At 34.9% G+C, this 21,330-nt stretch overlaps 1 protein-coding gene across 7 annotated transcripts in view; it reads left to right on the top strand.

The window, feature by feature from the left end:
- The window catches only part of PDS5B (PDS5 cohesin associated factor B), a 204,956-nt gene that overhangs the window by 162,313 nt on the left and 21,313 nt on the right, over nt 1–21,330 (top strand). For all 7 annotated transcript variants that reach the window (XM_059144774.1, XM_059144775.1, XM_059144770.1 and 4 more), the window contains 5 exons: nt 4,275–4,343; nt 5,746–5,882; nt 13,760–13,883; nt 19,000–19,204; nt 20,098–20,212. In XM_059144774.1, coding sequence (XP_059000757.1) covers nt 4,275–4,343; nt 5,746–5,882; nt 13,760–13,883; nt 19,000–19,204; nt 20,098–20,212 — 650 coding nt within the window. The remainder of the gene's footprint in view (nt 1–4,274; nt 4,344–5,745; nt 5,883–13,759; nt 13,884–18,999; nt 19,205–20,097; nt 20,213–21,330) is intronic.

Raw genomic sequence — 21,330 nt, 5'->3', positions numbered from 1 at the left:
ATTGCACTTATTTTATATTTCAGCGTGTAATTTCTTTGTGGTTTTTAATATAGCTTTTAATTCCCTGCCAAAATTCTCTGTCTTGTCATTGAATTGTTGAACTTCTTTAATTATGTTGAAGTTTATATCAGCCTTACTTTCTAGACCTCCTGTGGCTCTTTGTCTTCTCTGTTTTTTTCCCTCTTATTTTTTGGTCACATCTTTTCTTATATGCATGTTACTTTGATTGCATGGTAGACTTTGCCTGTGAAAAATGTTCAGATAATTTGAGGTTGTGAATGATTTTGTAATTCTTCTGGAGGTGACTTAACTTCCCTTCTGACAGGTAGTTGAGCTATTGTCAGATCAGTTTGGTCCAGGCAAGAGTGCACTAACTGGAAACTGGGCTTCAGTTTTTGACAGGCTAATTCTTTTTCTGGTTACCTTTATGTGTAGGGTATATCTGTTAGGGAGCCACCCAGTACTCTGAGGTATTTAACAGGGACTCTGTTCTTTATTGGACCCAGATTTCCAATTTTTTTCCTTCCTGCTCTGTGACAGTGATGCAGATGTTGTTCAACCTGTTAAGTCTCTTTCACTTTCAGAATCAGTTATCATTTGTATGAGAAAAGCAGTCCTAGGGCCAGACTCAAATCTTGATTTCATCCCCCTTTTGAAACTTTGCCTGGCAAATTCTCACTACTTTGGTAGCTCTTTTATCACCTTCAGACTGATTTTTAAAAAGATCTTTTATCCAACCTTTCCATTTATTCCATGGAAGGTAGGTTCAAAAAAAACCTAATCAGCTCTTGTCAGAACAGAACTTTCACCTCTATTAACCCATTAATTTGTCTTATTTTAATGTTATATTTGATATGTACAAGGGAATATATATTTAACATTTGTGTAATTGTTTTATAATAATACAGTGAGCGTTTGTGTACTGTTAGTTCGTGGTTTATTACTCTCTAGACTTTTCTTTTTGTTTCTTCTCTGCCCCAGGTCACTGCTGTGTTGAATTGGGGTTTACTCTTCCCTAATAAGAACAAAACACCACTTTGGCACATATATGTCTCTGAATAACATACTTGGCTTAGTTTTACTTATTCTTAAGGTTTATGAGTTATACCATATATATTCTTGGCTGACTTGCCTTTATCATTACATGTTTGTTTCTTTGAATAACCTTCCCTTGTTACTGCATCTAGCTGTCCGTGATTCATTACTGTGTATTATATTAACACTGTGAAATTTCTTATATTTATTCTCTTAGTGCACATTTGAAATATTTCCATTTCTTTACTCTTTGAAGCAGTGTTCCTGTGAATGTTCTTAGAGAGGCTCCATGATGCATATGAGCAAGAATTTCTCTAGGTTATATTTATACAAGTGAAAATGATGTGTAACAGTGTGTACACACATTTAACTTTTCATTTTATTCCCAAATTACTTTTCAAAATCATTGTTAAAACTTATTTTTTACTAGCAGTATATTGTCCCCATTAGTGTCAGATCTTTTAATTTTTTCCCATCTAAAAGTTGGAAAATAGTGTCTCATTATGGTCTTAATTTGCATCTTCCTGGTTACTAATTAAGTTTTTATGTCCCATCACCATTCTTGTTGCCTCTTTCTGAAATTTCTTTTGACGCCTTTTGCCTTTTTTCCCCAGGCTTTTTGTCTTTTTCTCATAGGTAATCTTTATACTTTTTCAGGTATATGTTGCAATATCTTCATAAAAATACATAAGCTCTCATTTATGGTGTGTCCTTTTCATTTATGGTGTCCTTTGAACAAAAATTATTAATTTTAATATAGCTAAATTTATCATTCTTCTGTAGTTAGTGCTTTTTACATCCTTAAGAAATCCTTCCCTACTCTAGTGTCATAAAAATAGTCTCCCATATGGTCTGAAAGTCTTGAGATTTTCTTTTCACACTTAAAAAATTTAATCCATCTGGAATTGATTTGTTTGTTTGTGTGCTGTGTCTTAAGGATTTCATTTCTTTTTACTTCCATAGGACAACCAAATTTCCCATCAAAAGTTCTTGAATAACCTTTCTTTCTTTCAGTCCTCTTATTGTTACCTGTCATAGGGTGTATAGCACCTATTCTTTACCATTGCTTTGTTTGCTCATCTACAAGATGTCTTTCATTAAATTTTTGCAATTTTCTTTGTAAAGAAAATTCAAAAAATTTTTCTTGTACAACTTTGTTAGGTACTTTGATTTTTTTAAATTGCATTTTATGTTCGTGGGGTTGATTTGGAGAATTATTTTATAGTTTTCATCTTCTTTCAAAACAGGGTGTTGGAGTTGGTTGAGTTTCCAACTCTTGGTTTCTGCTCAGGTCATGATCTCAAGGTTGTGGGATTGAGCCCCACATCAGACTGTGCTCAGGGCATCAGTCTGCTTGAGATTCTCTCTCCATTTCCCTCTCGCCGTGCCTCCCACACCTGCATGCATGCGTGCTCGCTCTCTCACTCCAAAATAAATCTTTGCTTTTTTTAAAAGAATTCCAGTTTTGATTATTTTCTAATCCTTGAATCTCTTATCTATATATTAATCTCCTAATATTTCTATATGTGCTTTCTCTGCTTATCATTTTTCATTTCAACTTCATCTACCAGTTTTTTTTAAAAGTGATATATTCAAATCTTATGTGGTGGTAAAGTTTTCAATCTCTACTCTTTTATTTTTTTGAAGTCACTTTTGTTTTGATTTATTTTGGTACTATTTTGCTGGTTGTCCAAATGTTCATTAATTTTATAGCTTACTGTTGAATAAGATTTAAAAAAATACTTCAATATCCTGTTTAAACCAGTATCCAAATTAAATTCATAGCCCATTTCATGTTTTTTATTATATTGACTAGTATATTGTTTCATCCCATTATTTTTAGATTTTCTCTGTCATTGGTTTTGTTGCATCTGTTTTGGTTTTATATTATTATCTTTGAACCATCTGATAGTCTGTTGATTTTATTTATAATAACTTTCTATTTTGTAATAAGATATGCTATTTGAATTTTTTCTTACGAAAAAATTAAATATTTTAGTGGAGTGTATCTTTGAATAATTCTTTCAAAATGGCTTATAATTTGGAAACTTTTTCTCTGTCCTAGCTTGCTAAAGATATTTTTTTCCCTTGTTCTTGAGTACTAGAATCCTGTGTTTCAGGGTACTTGGCTGCAGAAAATCCAGATTATTGTTTTTTGGCATTGTGTCTTGTAGCTGAGAAATCTGAAGTTGATCTGATTCTTGCTTCTTATTTGGAAGGTTCCCCATAGAATTTTTGAGGATCTTTTTAATATTCTTAGTTCAGAAACTTCATCAGAATGTTTCTAATGTGATTGTTTTTTCATTATTTACACTTTTTACTTCAAAGGCACTTCTCAGTGGAAATGCATCCTAAACTGTATGTGTTTGATGAGTTTGCCTTCTGGATGTTGGGGCTACCTATACTGTTGCCAGAGGGTTACCTGAGCTACTATTTGATTTGCTTCCCAGGCTGCTTTTGGAAGTCACTCCTGTCAGCTGGCGGTACACTAGATCTCCAGTGTTCCAAGATTGAGCTCGGCTCTTTTGTCACCTTGCTTTAATTTCCTGGCTGTCACTGCAAATGCACATCTTGAAATACCTGTGCTCTATCACCTCAGGATTATGCTGTGATTGTGTGTGTGTGTGGGGGAATCTGTTTTGGAAAATGTTTCCATTTTCTGCTTTTTATGGAGATGTGAATCTAGCCTTGTTAATATTTTTACTGTATATTTTGCATTTTTAAAGGTTCTGGCCTTCTTTTTGACACTTTTTGTTTTCCAGCCCTGCTGTGTGTGTGTGTGTTGCCATTTTGGTGGGATTTAGGTACAAAGATACTAATGCATCTTGTTTTCCTACAGTCAACTGCAAACCTTTCTAATTTTTCTTCTGCTCAGGATTTTTTGTAAATACCCTTTCCCTTGTTTAAGAACTATACTTTTTTGCTGTATTGATTTTTTTGTTGCTCCTTGCCAGCCACCTTAAATAATTGAATCATTAGTCTCAAAGGCTAAGTAAGGGAGTATATGTAAGATCAAGTCTGTCCTACCTCATACCTGGAAAGAACCAGCTGCAGATGGATGTGTAAGTGCTTTATGTGGGTACTTGTGAAGATAAGTCTTTCAACCTTTTTGTAAAATAGATGAGGTATTTTAGTGATCTGTAATGACTGTCACTGTAGAAGGTAAAGATTTCATTCACTCACTAAATATTAATTAAACATGAAAATTCTATTTTTTAAAGTCCTTCATTTTTGTTTAGCTCCCAGGAAAAAAGACAACTAAACTTTGGGTTCCAGATGAAGAAGTTTCTCCCGAGACAATGGTCAAAGTGAGTGATATGCATAGATCTATTTATTTTAATACATCAATATATCCACCAGATTGTATTATCATTAAAGTGTTAAAATTTTTATTCCTGTTGTAAAGATATGGCTATTAAAATCACCCAAGTTTTTGTATTTATTGTATGACATCATCCCAAGTGTTCTGAGAGTGTGAGGCAATAATGAGAAACCTGAGGCCCTATGGGCAGCTGCACATAAACTGATTTGGGGGGAAAAAAAAAGTGCTTGAAACTGCCCCCAGTTGCTGGTTCTTAGTTATCAACTTTTTAAGGGTGAAAGACATTGCCCATTCTCTTGTGTACATTCTCCTGTTAAGTAAAAATGATCATCCAGGTTTTAAGACTATCTTTTCCGTGGGATTTGATAAAACTTTTATTTTGATTTTTTAAAAAAAGTTCAACCTGTTAGCCCTTGAATTAGAAGTAATAGGTAAAAACTGCTTATCACTAGTGTAGAGAGTATTGATTTACTAAAATGATCTATAGTCTGTCATGTAGACCTCATCTCAATCCACTGTCCAAGGTGTGTAGGCCGGAAACAAATATATTAAATACTGTTTTTCTCATCGTAGTTTCTTATAAATCCAGTCATGTATATATGCATGTACTGGTTTATATTTTATATTAAGAACTACTTTGTTATGTTATTCCGGTTTCAGATGCCAATACTGTTTCTGCAGACCTATAGAGTAGCTGATGGAATGATGCTTGATACTTCTGAGTTCCAGTATAAACCTGTTTCCTCAGCATTGGTGTCAAGCAGCAGTTTTGTGTAGGTCAAGCAACTCTGGATTAGAAGGCAGGCTTCCTGCAGTTAAGCTTATGCTTAATAAGTGGCCCAGAAAAGGGATCTGAAGAGTGTCTGCCACATGCCACTGTTCAAGATCCACTTAGCTGCTAAGGCATAAATCTGATGAAAGCTAAGATAATAGGTGAAAAAGAGGTAATATGCACCCCATCAAAAAGAATTATTAGAAACATTAGAGGCAATAACAGGGTTTAAAGTACTTAATTTTAAGTACTTCATAATTATAAAATGTAGCACAAAAATGGAATATAATTTGCAGTTGGGAAGTTAAGTTTTCTGACTAGGGAAGTTTAACATTTTACTTTGGGTTCTAAAGAACAGAATTTATGATGGGGAAACATTAAAAAGTCAAAAAGAACCAGTCTTCAGTTAAATCATTCATTTGTCAATTGCCTGGGTGGGAGGGTAAAACATCTTTAAGACATTCATTTATCTCGATATATAAAGAAAAGAATGACTTTTTTTTCCTTTCCTTTTCTTAAAAAGCATCCGTTAAAACCATTTCATTTTATTTAAGGTGGATACAGAATTTCTTTAAAATGTAGTAATGTTGTATTTGTCAATTTGTCTTTTAAATAGATTCAGGCTATTAAAATGATGGTTCGATGGCTTCTTGGAATGAAAAATAATCACAGTAAATCAGGAACATCTACCTTAAGATTGCTAACTACAATATTGCATAGTGATGGAGACTTGACAGAACAGGGAAAAATTAGGTATGTAATTATTATTTCAGAGTTCTTGAGTAATATTTTAGTATCTGGTGTAATTTCTAATGGTGCAGTTTCTTTTTAAGAAAGTAATTAGTTGAACACTACATCAAAAACTAATGATGTGCTGTATGTCAGCTAATTTACATAATTTAAAAAGTATAAAATGTAAAATACAAAAAAGTATTTCTATGTATGTATGCATATATTTTTATTGTAATAAGCTTTTGTACAGTGGTTATTTAAAATGGCAGTCATATATCAGAGGCAGAGTATTGCTATATATTGTAAATATTTTAAACAATAGATATTTACTTTTTTAAATATCTAATTGGAAAATGGTTAGTCATTTATCAGTAACTGATATTTTGCATTCTTCTTAATGTCTGAAGGAAAAAGAACACACTAGGTAGAAGGCAACTTACTGAATCTATTTCCAGAAGTATAAATACATGCAAATGTACTAGATGTAAAATTTGTACTAGATGTAAATGTGTACTAGATGTAAATTATATAAACATATGTATTTTGTTTTGCTTGAAAAATGTAGTTTAGTATGGTGATTGAAAAAAATGGACCCTGGAGCCTGTATTCAAATCCTGACACTACGGTATACCAGCAAATTACTTTAACCTCCTTATGTCTCAGTTTCTTTGTTTATAAAATAGAGATAATGATTATACTTATCTTGTCTAGCTGTTATGATAATTAAATTAGCCATTATTTATATGCTTATTTAGATCTAATCTCACCTGTTTTTATTCATGTTATTCTTTAATGAAATCAAATGTGTATTTGAATTCTACAAATACATGGGAATTATATTACTTCACTTTTTAAAAAATTTTTAATTAATTAATGTTTTAATTAACATATAATGTATTATATTACTTGTTTCAGGGGTGCAGGTCTGTGATTCATCAGTGTTACACAATTCACTAGCTCATACGCTCTAGTGTCCATCACCCGGCCACCCCCCTCTCCCCACCCTCCTCCACTCCAGCAACCCTCTCTTTATGGTTTGTCTCCCTCTCTGGTTTTGTCTTGTTTCATTTTTTTCCCTCTCTTCCTTTGTGATCTTCTGCCTTATTTCTCATATTCCTCATATAAGTGAGATCATGTGATAATTGTCTTTCTCTGATTGACTTATTTTGCTTCAGCATAATACCCTCTATTTCTGTCCTTCTTGTTGCAGATGGCAAGGTTTCATTTTTTGACAGCTGCATGATATTCCTGTGTGTGTGTGTGTGTGTGTGTGTGTGTGTGTATCACAAGTTTCTTTTTGCATTCATATGTCGATGGACATCAGGGCTCTTTCCATAGTTCAGCTATGTGGATATTGCTGCTCTAAACACTTGGGGGCACATACCCCTTTGGATTGCTACCTTTGTATCTTTAGGGTAAATACCCAGTAGTGTGGTTGCTGGTCATAGGGTAGCTCTATTTTCAACTTTTTGAGGAACCTCCATGCTCTTCTCCAAAGTGACAGCACCAGCTTGCGTTCCTACCAGTAGTGTAGGAGGGTTTCCCTTTCTCCACATCCTTGCCAACATCTGTTGTTTCCTGACTTGTTAATTTTAGCCATTCTGACTGGTGTGAGGCATTATCTCATTGAGGTTTTGATTTGTATTTCCCTGATGCCAAGTAATGTTGAGCAGTTTTTCATGTGTCTATTGGCCATTTGGATGTCTTCTTTGCAGAAATGTCTGTTCATGTTTTCCTATTTCTTGATTGGATTATTTGTTCTTTGGGTGTTGAGTTTGATAAGTTCTTATAGATCTTAAATACTAGCTCTTTATCTGATGTCATTTGCAAATATCTTCTCCCATTCTGTTGGCTGTCTTTTGGATTTGTTGACTGTTTCCTTTGCTATGCAGAAGCTTTTGATCTTGAAAAAGTCCCAATAATTCATTGTTGTCTGATTGCTAAGACTAGGACTTCTAGTACTGTGTTGAATATCAGTGGTGATAGTGGACAGCCGTGCCATATTCCTGACCTTAGGGGAAGAGCTTTCAGGTTTTCCCCATTGAGAATGCTATTCACTGTGGATTTTTCATGAATGGCTTTGATGATATTAAGGTATATATGCGCTATCCCTATACTGTGAAGAGTTTTAATCAAGAAAGGATGCTGTATTTTGTCATTGCTTTTTCTGCATCTGTTGAGCGTATCTTATGGTTCTTGTTCTTTCTTTTATTAATGTATTGTATCACATTGATTGATTTGTTGATGTTGAGCCAGCCTTGCAGCCCAGCAATAAATCTCTATTGCTCATGGTGAATAATCCTTTTAATGTACTGTTGGAACCTTTTGGCTAGTATTTTGGTGAGAATTTTTGCATCCAAGCTCATTAGGGATATTGGTCTGTAATTTTCCTTTTTGGTGGGGTCTTTGTCTGGTTTTGGGATCAAGGTAATGTTGGCCTCATAAAATGAATTTTGAAGGTTTCCTTCTATTTCTATTTTTTGTAACAGTTTCAGAAGAATCTATATTAATTCTTTAAATATTTAGTAGAATTCCCCTGGGAAGCCATCTGGCCCCGGGGCTCTTGTTTGTTGGGAGATTTTTGATTCCTGCTTCATTGTCCTTGCTGGTTATCGATCTGTTCAGGTTTTCTTTTTCTTCCTGGTTCACTTTTGGTAGTTTGTATGTATCTAGGAATGCTTCCATTTCTTCCAGATTGTGTAATTTGTTGGCATATAGTTGCTCATAATATGTTCTTATAATTGTATTTCTTTGGTGGTGGTTGTGCTCTCTCCTCTTTCATTCATGATTTTAATTTGGGTCCTTTCTCTTAATTTATTAAATCTGGCCAGGGTTTATCAATCTTACTAATTCTTTCAAAGAACCAGCTCCTACTTTCATTGATCTGTTTTACTGTTCTTTTGGTTTCTGTTTCATTGATTTCTGTTCTGATCTTTACTATTTCTCTTCTCCTGCTGGAGTTAGGCTTTCTTTACTGTTCTTTCTCCAGGTCCTTTAGGTGTAGGGTTAGGTTGTGAATTTGACGTCTTTTTTGTTTCTTGAGAAAGGCTTGTATTGCTATATACTTTCCTTTCAGGACCATCTTTGCTGCATCCCAAAGATTTTGAACAGATGTGTTTTCAATTTTTATTTGTTTCCATGAATTTTTAAAAATTTTCTTTAATTTCCTGGTTTACCCATTCATCCGGGTCAACCTGATTGCTCTTTGGCCTCCATGTATTTGAGTTCTTCCCAGCTTCTTCTTCTTCTTCTTCTTCTTCTTCTTTTTTTTTTTTTTTAAGAATTTATTTTACAGAGAGTGATCACAAGTAGGCAGAGAGACGGGGGAGGGGGGGGAGCAGGCTCCCGGCTGAGCAGAGAGCCTGATGCAGGACTTGATCCCAGGACCCTGAAATCATGACCTGAGCCAAAGGCAGAGGCTTAACCCACTGAGCCACCCAGGCGTCCCTCCAGCTTCTTCTGTGATTGAGTTCTAGTTTCAAAGCATTGTGGTCTGAATATATGCAGGGAATGATCCCAATCTTTTGGTACCTGTTGAGACCTGATTCGTGACCTAGGATATGATCTATTCTGGAGAATGTTCCATGTGCACTATAGAAGATTGTGTATTCAGTTGCTTTGGGATGGAATGTTCTGAATATCTGTGATGATCGTCTGGTCCAGTGTGTCATTTAAAGCCCTTATTTCCTTGTTGATCTTTTGCTTAGATGATCTGTCCATTTCAATGAGGGGGGTGTTAATGTTCTCTACTGTTATTGCATTATTGTCAGTGTGTTTCTTTGATTATGTTATTAATTGGTTTATATAGTTGGCTGCTTCCATGTTATGAGCATAAATATTTACAATTGTTAGATCTTCTGTTGGGTAGATCCTTTTAAAATATATAGTGTCCTTCCTCATCTCTTATTTAGTCTTTGGCTTAAAGTCTAATTTGTCTGAAAAAAGGAATGCCACCCCAGCTTTCTTTTGATGTCATTAGCATGGTAAATGGTTTTCCACTCCCTCGCTTTAAGTCTGGAGATGTCTTTGGGTCTCAAATGAATCTCTTGAAATAGCGTAATAATGGGCCTTGTTTTTTATCCAATCTGATACCCTGTGTCTTTTAATTGGGGCATTTAGCCCATCTACATTCAGGGTAACTATTGAAAGATATGTTAGTGCCATTGTGTTGCACTATGTATGTATGCATTATGTAGAGACTATTATTGTATATTGTCTCTGTTCCTTCCTGGTCTATGTTACTTTTTGGCTCTCTCTTTGCTTAGAGGACCCCTTCCAGTATTTGTTGTAGGCTGGTTTGGTGATTGCTGATTCTTTTAGTTTTTGTTTGTCCTGGAAGCTTTTTATCTCTCCTTCTATTTTCAGTGACAGTCCAGCTGGATGTAGTATTCTTGGCTGCATGTGTTTTTCGTTTAGTACCCTGAATGTATCATCGCAGTTCTTTCTGGCCTGCCAGCTCTCTGTGGATAGGTCTGCTGCCAGTGTAATGTTTCTATTGTTGTAGGTTACAGACCTCTTGTCTTAGCTGCTTTCAGGATTTTCTCTTTGTCTCTGAGATTTGTAAGTTTTACTATTAGATGTCAGGGTGTTAACCTATTTTTATTGATTTTGAGAAGGGGTTTTCTGTGCCTTCTGGATTTTGATGCCTGTTTCCTTCCCCAAGTTAGGGAAGTTTTCCACTGTAATTTGTTCCAGTATACCTTCTTACCCTCTCTCTTTCTTCTTTTGGGATCCCAATTATTCTAATATTGTTTCATCTTATGGTATCACTTGTCTCTCAAATTCTTCCCTCATGATCCAGTAGTTTTTTATCTCTTTCTCAGCTTCTTTATTCTCCATCATTTGTTCTTCTATATCACTAATTCTCTGAGAAGAGAATTTATCCTAGCAGTTAGAGCCTCCATTGATTGCGCCTCATTAATAGTCTTTTTAATTTAGACTTGGTTAGATTTTATTTCTCCAGAAAGAAGAAATCTCTAGTATTTTCTATGCTTTTCTCATGCCAGCTTGGGCTTATCTTTATAATTGTCATTCTAAACTCTAGTTCTGACATCTTACTAATGTTCATGTTGATTACGTCCCTGGCACTCAGTAGTGTCTCTTGTTCCTATTTTTTTTTTTTTAAGTGAGTTTTTCTGTTTTGTTTTGTCCAGGGAAGAATAGATGAATGAGAGAACAAAATGTTCAAAGGGTAACAACGACCCCAGAAAAAATATATATTAAATAAATCAGAAGAGACCTGAAACTGGGGGGAAAAGAATAAAAAAGAATATTTTTAGGCTGGTGAATAGAACAGAGCCACACACTAGACTTGGGGTGTATTTTGGTCTGTTAGAAGAAACTGTCTCCCAAAATTTTAAAGAAAAACTTATATATGTACAAAAATATGGGTAAATACGATGAAGAGATGGAATATGATTATAAAAATGAAAGTTAAAAAAGATTTTAGAAAAGGAATTGATAAGATAAGTTGGTTGAAAGAAGAAAGAAAAATTGAAAAAGAAATAAGAAAAAAAAATTAGAGAATGTGATCAGGTAAGACAATAGAACCATACACTAGAGAAGAAACTGTATACCAAAATTCTAAAGAAAGAGAAACTTACATGTATACAAAAAATAGGGTTAAATACAATGAAGGGATAGAATATGAGTGTAAAAATGAAAATTAAAAAAGTTTTTAAAAAGGGAATTGGTAGAGAATTGGTAAGATAAGATGGTTGAAAAAGAAGGAAGAAAAATTAAAAAAAAAAAAAAGAAAGAAACAGAAAAAAAATAAAATTAAAAAAATTAACTTTGAAAGACTAAGGAATCATGGGGAGAAGTCATGAATTCTGTGTTCCCCTAGCATTGAAGTTGGTATACTTGGTCTTGGCTGGAGTTCTTACTGATCTTCTAAGGGAGGGAGCTGTTGCAGTGATTCTCAGATGTCTTTGCCCGAGGTGGAACTACACTGCCCTTGTCAGGGGCGAAGCTAAGTAATCTGGTTTGCTCTTGGTAGCTTTTCTCTGAAAGGTTTCCCTACAGCTTTGGAGAAGGAGAATGAAAATGGTGGCCTCCTAGACGCAGGCCCAGGAGGAGCCAGGAATTCAGGTCCCCATTCCTCAGTACAGCCTTAGAAAAAAGCAGTCACTCCTGTCTCCCTGGTCTCTGGCCACACTCCGTACTCACCTGGCCTGTTACCTAGCATTTCTGTCTCTGACATATGACCCCATTTGGAGTTTATGAACCTAGCAGATTCCTGTGGTGTGCTCCCATGCCTCTTCTCCAGCGGGGAGTATCACTGAGAATCACTGAGAATCACTGCAACAGCTCCCTCCCTTAGAAGGGGAGCATGGGGAGCATCCCCATATTTGTGGTCCCTGCTCAAAGAGTAGTGGCCCAACTGTGATGTGGATCATGGTTTATGGCAGCCTTGAGCTGAGAGCCCACTCCTTGGCTCTATCTTTGCAGCTGGCTTCCCTGCTCTGATACTTTGGAGCTCTTTCACACTTGGGCACCCCCAGTCTTCTGTAACCCTGAGCGTCCTGAGATCACACTGTCCCAGCAAGGGTTCCAACCCCTAGTTTACCGCTGGAGTGATGTTCCTCAGCAGAGGGGACTTCTAAAAGTTCTGATTTTGTGCTCTGTAGCTCTACCACTTGCTGGTAGCTGGTTGAGGGAGGCTCCCTCCTCTTTGGTCTATCTTCCCAAATATCACCTCAGATTCACTTCTCTGCATGTCCTACTTTCCATAAAGTTGTTTCTTTTCTGTTCATAGAATTGCTGCTATTCTTTTTTTTGATCACCTATTGAGTTCGTAGGTGTTCAGAATGGTTTGATAACTAACTAGCTTAATTCCTGGGACCAGGAATTCAGGTCTCCTGCTCCTCTGTTGTGTTGCTCCTCCCCCCAGTTCACTTTTAAATAAAACATGTCTTTATATAAAAACTTGGTCTTCAAAAACTTAGTTGTAAAGTATTTAATTTAATTACTTATCTTTATACAAAATAAACTACAGTAAGAAAAACAGATTTTCCTTTAATAATGGTTAAGTGAATTACCTTATAATAGCTACCTGGAATACTGCTATGGATGTACCAAATAGCACCTCTGGCACATGTAACTTCAGAACCTTATAAATGTTGACATGCATTCAGTCAGTATTTTTACATAATTCTTAGAAAGATAGGGGGCATTCTTAAACCAATTAGATCATTAGATTGTAGAAAACCAAGAATGTGTCTTTTATGTCACTCTCAGTGCTGTGTATATGGTAGACACATACTTATTTTATGAATATTTTATCTTTTACTGTGGAAGAACATAGAAGGTCCTAGTTAAGAAGTTACAACTTTCCATCCTTTTCAGGATTTGTCTAATATATCACTATATAAGGAAGGATTGCTTAGATGTTCTTATTAGTTAAGAGTTTACTAATTTTTGAGGTGTGTCCCATTAAGCAGAAGTTTTCTTAAATTTAAAAGAAGCTTCTTGGAAATATTTGGAAAGTTGAATTTGAACTAAAACTTGTGATGTTTTCCACTATGCCTTCTTTCAATCTTCTTTTTTTAGAACATTGGTTTTAGTTGACTTGATTAACACCTTAGGACATTTTTGTACCTAATCTGTAAGTAAACACATATCCCAAAAAATCCATACTGAAAGATTTTAGACCCAGCAACTAAACATACAAATAGATTTGTTCTAAGCTTGGCTACAAGCTGTTTTGTTTAGGATGAAGGAATAAAATGACTTTAGTATAGACTATGTTCAAGAGAAGAGTTTTGTAGTATTAGACACCATCTGTCAAAGTTAAGTAAACATAATAGGATATTCATTATCACTAAATTGTCTTTGATCCTTTTTTTTGTGCAGACATTTAGAAATCTAACTTTCTTTCTTTCTTGCTTATTTTTTAGTAAACCAGATATGTCACGTCTGAGACTTGCTGCTGGGAGTGCTATTGTGAAACTGGCACAAGAACCTTGTTATCATGAAATCATCACATTAGAACAGTATCAGCTCTGCGCATTAGCTATCAATGTAAGGAGGATGGCCATATAGAATGTGACTTTATATCTTTGACTTTTAGGAAGGAAAAATCCACTATGATGGTAGAGAGAAAAGTTTTGAATTGTCTCCTTTTGGAAAGTATATTCATGAGTAATGTTTCAGAGTTCTAAAACTGTGGTTTAAGTTTTGGATTGCTAACATAGTACATTTGATTCTTGTTGTTTGTAGTTCTCTTCTGCAGAATCACCCCAATCACTGAATAAGCAAATACTGAACCATTGTTTATAAGGAAAATACAGGGGTGGTTTCTCCTAGCCTCTGGTCACAACATTTTTGTCAGTCTATCAGCATATAATTTAAAGACAAATTATTTAATATTATAGTCATGTCATTAACATTGAACTCATGACCAACAGAGCTGTATTTCATGCCTGAATGAAGCTTTACTAACGTATTTTCTTCCTAAGGCATATCACAACCTTCTTGCTTTTAGGAACACTGAACAGTGCTATGCTTGGGAGCTCTTTTAAACAACAAAATCACCAACAAATGCACAAAACACAAAAAAATGTGGCACTAAATAGACTGTCAAAAGGGCACTTGTTTCTAATACGAGCGCTGACATAACAGGCAAAACTTTGCTTTGTTCAGCTTCAGCTGGGATATTGGTCAGACGATTCAGTATGTTTGTTGCTGTACTCATTTACTCACCAGTAACCCTGAAAATAAATTTTAGTGAGTAGGCAAATTCACAGATTTAGAATATTTGTTAATAAAGAGACTTTGAATGTATGTAGTTCTTAAATGGAAGAAAAAAAAGTTATATAAAGATATGGTATAGATTTATAAAGCTTGGTATAGATTATAAAGTTTTATAATTTAATTTTAGGTCAGAAGCATTTCTTATAATTCAAGCCAGTTAAATTTTCAGATTATTAACAGTGATATGCATGGATTGATATTCCTGTCTTACAGATTTTTTTTTTAGAGTAATATAATATTTGAATTGTATCCCTTTGGAAGTTTTTAGCATCATTAAGAAAATTAAAAAGGACTTCCATAATAATAAATATATTTCAGTGTGAGTTTTTAATTCATTATTTGGTCATTTTACACTGAATTTTCCTGTCTTTTCCAAGTAGTCTTATGTATAAGAATTTGGTACTTACTTCAGGGATAATTTTAATTTTCTCTTCACACTTCCTTCTGTTTATTTAAAAATTAGTGCTTATGTGTAACCCCTTGACATAAATGATCATTTGTTTTTTTAATCATTTTGTCAGTTTTTGGTGCTTTAGTCTTTAAAATAGCTCTTCCAAATCTTGTTTATAATTTATTTTAGTATTAGTGTTGTGTATTAAACTAAGCCATTTGAAAATGAGATTTTGGTGAGTCCATAATTTCCTGGTTTAATTTTCCTCATTTTTAATTTTAGGGATAATCTTATTTTGCGAGAGAGTGAAAATTGTTTAAAAAGCTTATATTAGATTTCTTAGAAGTAAACAACCTTTGTAATTCTTGTTTTTTTAAATTGGTGATTCATGCAGTCTGTTGATTTGTCATGTTCTTGGTCTGGTATTTCTAAGGGTATTGGTGCTACCAGTATTGAAGTGGAAATTTTTATTGAAGTGTGGAAGTATGTGAAAGAAATGGGCTTTGTCTGAAACTTACTGTGTATAAGAAGTATGTACAAATTATAAATGTCCTCTGTGAAAAGCATCCACACTTACGAACTTCTAGAGATTTTCTAACATAATACATATTATATATTACTACCTCAGTCACCAAATTCCCAAGGAGGAAGTTCAAATTCCCTAAGTTTTAAGATTTTTTTTGAATTCTGTTGACAGTGGAACATATGTTAGTGGTTAAAAGTTAGTTATTAGCATATTCTTAAAACTTTCAGACATGCAGTTACCCTTTTCTGAACAAAACCTTCCCCTAATTCTGTTGTTCTTATAAACCACTTGCCTATCTCTTCTTTTTCTTTTTATTATTTTATTATTAGTTTTTAAAATATTTAATTTATTTATTTGACAGAGAAAGACACAGCAAGAGGGGGAACACAAGCAGGGGTGGGTGGGAGAGGTAGAAGCAGAATGCCCACCACGCAGGGAGCCCAAAGGGGGGCTCAATCCCAGGACCGTGGGATCATGACCCGAGCCGAAGGCAGCTGTTTAACAACTGAGTCACCCAGGTGCCCCTATCTCTTTTTTTAAAATCTTCAGACCTCAGAGAGTAATCCATATCTTTGTCTCTCTTACCCTCTTATCTCTCACTCCTCAATAATTATTCTTTTGGCTTTTCCTTTCTTGTTTTTCTTTTCTTTTCTTTTTTTTTTTTAAAGATTTTATTTATTTATTTGACAGAGAGAGATTACAAGTAGGCAGAGAGGCAGGCAGAGAGAGAAGAGGAGGAAGCAGGCTCCCTGCTGAGCAGAGAGCCCGATGCGGGACTCCATCCCAGGACTCTGAGATCATGACCTGAGCCGAAGGCAGCTGCAGCGGCCTAACCCACTGAGCCACCCAGGCGCCCCTCCTTTGTTTTTCAAAAAGGCTTTGTTAAAAAGCCTCAAATCCCATGGTCTTCGTCTTCATTATGCATGTTCTTGCACTATTTGACAGAGTTCATTGCTCCTTTATTCTTGAAATTCTTCTTGGTTTCTATTTCCTGATTTTTGTCAAAATTCTCTGACTTCATTTTGGGTTATTATCCTTTCCTTTAAGTGTAAGTTTTCTTTCGTTTTAAAAAGATTTTATTTATTTTAGTGAGAGTGAGCCTGAGAGCATGATTGGAGGGGAGGGGCAGAGGGAGGAGTAGGCACCCCACTGAGCAGGGAACATCCTGGCATGGGGCTTGATCCCAGGACCCCAAGAGCATGACCTGAGGCTGAGCTGAAGGCAAACACCCAATCAACTGAGCCACCCAGAAGCCCCTATCAAAGTATGTTTTCTATGTGGATCTGCCCGTGACTAAATTTTCCATTTACACATTCTTTTTTGGCTATCTCATTTTCTATGTAGGTGACTCCCATATTAGCAACATTAACTTTTTTCAAGTCAGAGTCTGGTCCCACATTTGAGGTTAAACAGAAATTTCAAACTTTCATGTTCTGTCAATGTGAAGACTAAATTCATAATCTTTCCCAAATCTATTCTTTATTGAGATGTAGAGCCTCGTTAAGCATTAAATAAATCCAAATGGCATTCTTAGATTGAAAAGCATGAGTTATGTTTAACTATTTGCTTGTCCTTGCACCTTGTTGCAAAAGTGTGGTTAATCTGTCCTATATTTACTGTATCTTTTCATTCATAACTTCATAACTATTCTTTTCTTTTTTTTAAGATTTTATTAATTTATTTGACAGAGATCACAAGTAGGCAGAGAGAGGAGGAAGCAGGCTCACCGCCGAGCAGAGAGCCTCATGACCTGAGCGGAAGGCAGAGGCTTTAACCCACTGAGCCACCTAGGTGCCCTTCTTAACTATTCTTAACCACCATAATCATCATTAGCTCTGACCTAGACTATTGTGAGACTTTTCTTTTCCACTGTGAGTAAAATTTTTCTATCATAGTTCCAATCATATTATTCCCCCACTCAAAAATATTTAGGACCTTATACTTGTAAAAAAAAAAAAAAATTGCATATATTTTACAACTTGGCCATTCAAGCCCTTCTAATTTGTAGACCCAAATATACATTAAAAATTTTTAATTAATATATAAGGTATTATTTTTCAGGGGTACAGGTCTGTGATTCATCAGTCTTCCACAATTCACAGCACCACAACACATACCCTCCCCAATGTCCATCACCCAGCCACCCTATCCCTACCACCACCACCCCCACCCCGCTCCAGCAACCCTCAGTTTGTTTCCTGAGATTAAGAGTCTCTTATGGTTTATCTCCCTCTCTGGTTTTATGTTGTTTCACTTTTTCCTCCCTTCTCCTCTGATCTTCTTTCTTGTTTCTCAAATTCCACATATCAGTGAGATTATATGATAATTGTCTTTCTCAGATTGACTGACTTCACTTAGCATAATACCCTCTAGTTCCATCCACGTCATTGCAAATGGCAAGATTTCGGGGGGTTTTTTGATGGCTGCGTAATATTCCATTGTGTGTATATATGGACCACATCTTCTTTATCCATTCATCTGTTGGTGGACATCTAGGCTCTTTCCATAGTTTGGCTGTTGTGGACATTGCTGCTATGAACATTTGGGTGCAAGTGTCCCTTTGGATCACTACATTTGTATCTTTAGGGTAAAAATCTTTTTTAACTCACTACCTTGACCTACTCTTCATGTCCGTGAAGCTGAATAATTTTGTTCTTTTTTGTGCCTGTATTTTGCTATCTTTGACTTTCTTCTCGCCCTCCCATTTCTACACATCCAGTCTGACTCTTTTTGTGAATCATGGCTTAATCTCAACCTTCTCCATAAAACTTGCTCAGATTCTTAGAACTGGTCTCATTTTTGTTCCTCACAGATTTTTATCTGAAGTCCTTTCATACATGCATGCCTTGTGTTTTCTTTATTTATGTACCTGTGCTTTATTTCTCCTACTTGAGTTGAACTTTTTAGAGGTAGTGTTGTTTCTCAGAGGCGTTTGTCATATATTTGAATAGAAAGTAAACCTGGAGAAATAAAAATAATATGAATCTTAATATTATTTAATATTTAGCTGAGTATTTTAGAATTTGAATGCAATTCATGAGCTATGTGCTGTATGTTCTAGGTTCTGTAAATACAGAGATGAGTGAGTCATGGCTATTGCCCTCAAGAACATAACCTCTTAGGAAAACAGAAAATATAATTAAGTATTGATAATACAATGCAGAACACAAAATAACTGAATAATTTGCAAGATACCATCAGTAGTTTTGTGGTTAATTTTTGCTAGAAAAGGCCACCCAAAGTGAATTTACGGAAGATGCAGACTAAAATTAATTTCACAGTTAGTAATGAATAAAAGCTTTTAATTGGAACATTCTAGCCTTGAAATTATATCACAACATCTCAGTCTTGTGAGCAGAAGCAATGTTGTGAATATACTTAGTCTCCTTTCCCCTTCAAATTTTGTATTTGGGGTTCTACTTTTTGCTGCCATGTGAATAATCTGTGGAATAATTATGTCTTTACAGGATGAATGCTATCAAGTAAGACAAGTGTTTGCTCAGAAACTTCACAAAGGCCTTTCCCGATTAAGGCTTCCACTTGAGTATATGGCAATCTGTGCACTTTGTGCAAAAGATCCTGTAAAAGAGAGAAGAGCTCATGCTAGGCAATGTCTGGTAAAAAATATAAATGTGAGACGCGAGTATCTGAAGCAACATGCAGCTGTTAGTGGTAAGCATATATGAAAATGAAAAGTACACCTTTCTAGCCAGTTCCAGTTTTAAAGAACACAAACTGATGTTACTGTTATTTATTCTTGTCTAATCAGTAGTTGTTAAATATAAAGTATTACTATTTTTCAGTAACTTGCTTTCCTTTTAAAAAGGTTATTTTTAAAATATAAATGTATAGATATTTAAATATCAACTCATACTGTCTATATAACTGACTAAATGGCTAAGGAAAATAAGCACTGACATACTTTAAATAAAACAGTAAAATACAGATATATCTATAAAGATTGTCTAAATACTATCTTTGAGATTAAAAAAGTACGGTCTTTCATTTTTCATCATTCTCACCCGGAGCTGATGTTAATATCAGGTGCTTGTGTGCCTGTTTTTAACCTGCTCACTTTATCCTATCTGTGTTATTATCAAATAGCATCTCATCCATGTTATTATCAAATGGTATCAATCCTCTATTTTTTGTGCCATTGAAAGATGTGTCATATTTTTGCTTAGCAGCTTAACAAGGGAGTGTTAAACATATGGTTGCTCATAATAACAAGAAAAGTGGATCTTATGTTTCTTAATTTCTTAGTCATGGATAGTTTTTTCTGATCACTTTTTACCGTGTGCATTTGAAAATGAAAATACTTGTCTTAATAGCATTAACAAATGGTGCATTTAGTAGGCCTTTCAGTATTGGACGTGGTGGATGAATAAATCAACTGTTTATGATGTTCCTCCACACTGGACATTTCAGTATATTATTTTACTAGCCACATGGTAAACTCTTGGGATGCAGGAAATAATGGTATCAGAGTCAGAGACAGAAAGAATAAGATTTGGTTTTCTAACAACCTGAATGTTTTTATTTATTTATTTATTTATTTTTTCCAGAAAAATTACTGTCTCTTCTACCAGAATATGTTGTCCCATATACAATTCATCTTTTGGCACATGACCCAGATTATGTCAAAGTACAGGATATTGAACAACTTAAAGATGTTAAAGAGTAAGACTTTATTCATCCCATTTTCATGTTTTCTGAAAAGTTTTTCTCTTTGCTGCTAATAATGGAATCCCCGTTATAATTAGTTTATTAGATTTATTTAATTTCTTAGAAATTTAGGTTCTTTCCCTTATTTGTTCTCTTGTTTTTTTTTTTTTTTCATACCATCCCTTCATATTTCATTTCCTATGTGATTTCCCAAAACTTAAGTTAGCATAATTACTGTATTACTGTTCTATTTCTCTACCATTCTGGCATGTCTTTTCTGTTGATGCAGTCCATTAAAAACTTCTGTTCTAGTTCTTGTCTTTTCCTACTTTCTTCTGCAACTCTAGATTTTCATGTGAGCTTTATTCACATAGCACTTTTTCTTTGCAGTAACTGTCTACCTTTAATAATGGGCTAAGCTGGTAACAAGGGAACTACCCCACTTACTACTCCATTGGTGATTCTCTAGTTCAAGTTTATGACACTTGTAATTATTTCAATTATTGTTGAGAGGCCAAAAAACCATCTATGCCTGGGTGTGTGGAACAGGGAAATATATTGGTATTAGACAAGTCTTTATAACACTAGTAGAGTTCTTTAAATTAAGTTTGAGGCTCCAATCCTCTTCTGCTATAATAAAGGATGACCTTTGTGATTTTGAATAAATGAACTTATTATAAATAAATGAACTTTAGCTTCGTATTAAAATAACTGGTGGTTTCTTAGTTCATAGAAATATTTTATAGTTAAATATTGAGGTGCCTCGAGAGGATAAAATCAGATTACAGATAACTTTCTCATGGCAAAGGAAAAGCCATTACCTCCTTTTAGCCACAGTTTTTTTTTTTAAAAAACAAGCAATTCTCCCAAAATGAGTTCTGCGTTAAAGTGATTGTGACTAATGAAATCTTCTAATCTGCTTTCTCAGAGAACTTTGGTTTTTGAAATACATTTAATATTCTTCGGAATTTACTAAACATTTGGTTTATTTTTAAATTGCCCCAGTACAGTCATGAGTAATCACCCCATTCTGTCAGAGAGCCACTCCAGGAGAACTTATCCTATACCTGAGATCTCTAAGGTTATTTTTCCCCTTCTAGAATGATACCTTGTTTCATATTTCTCTCTTCCCC

The sequence above is a fragment of the Mustela lutreola genome, chromosome 13, assembly GCF_030435805.1.
Source record: "Mustela lutreola isolate mMusLut2 chromosome 13, mMusLut2.pri, whole genome shotgun sequence".
Lineage (NCBI taxonomy): Eukaryota > Metazoa > Chordata > Mammalia > Carnivora > Mustelidae > Mustela > Mustela lutreola.
This window is presented reverse-complemented; position numbering and strand designations above follow the sequence as displayed.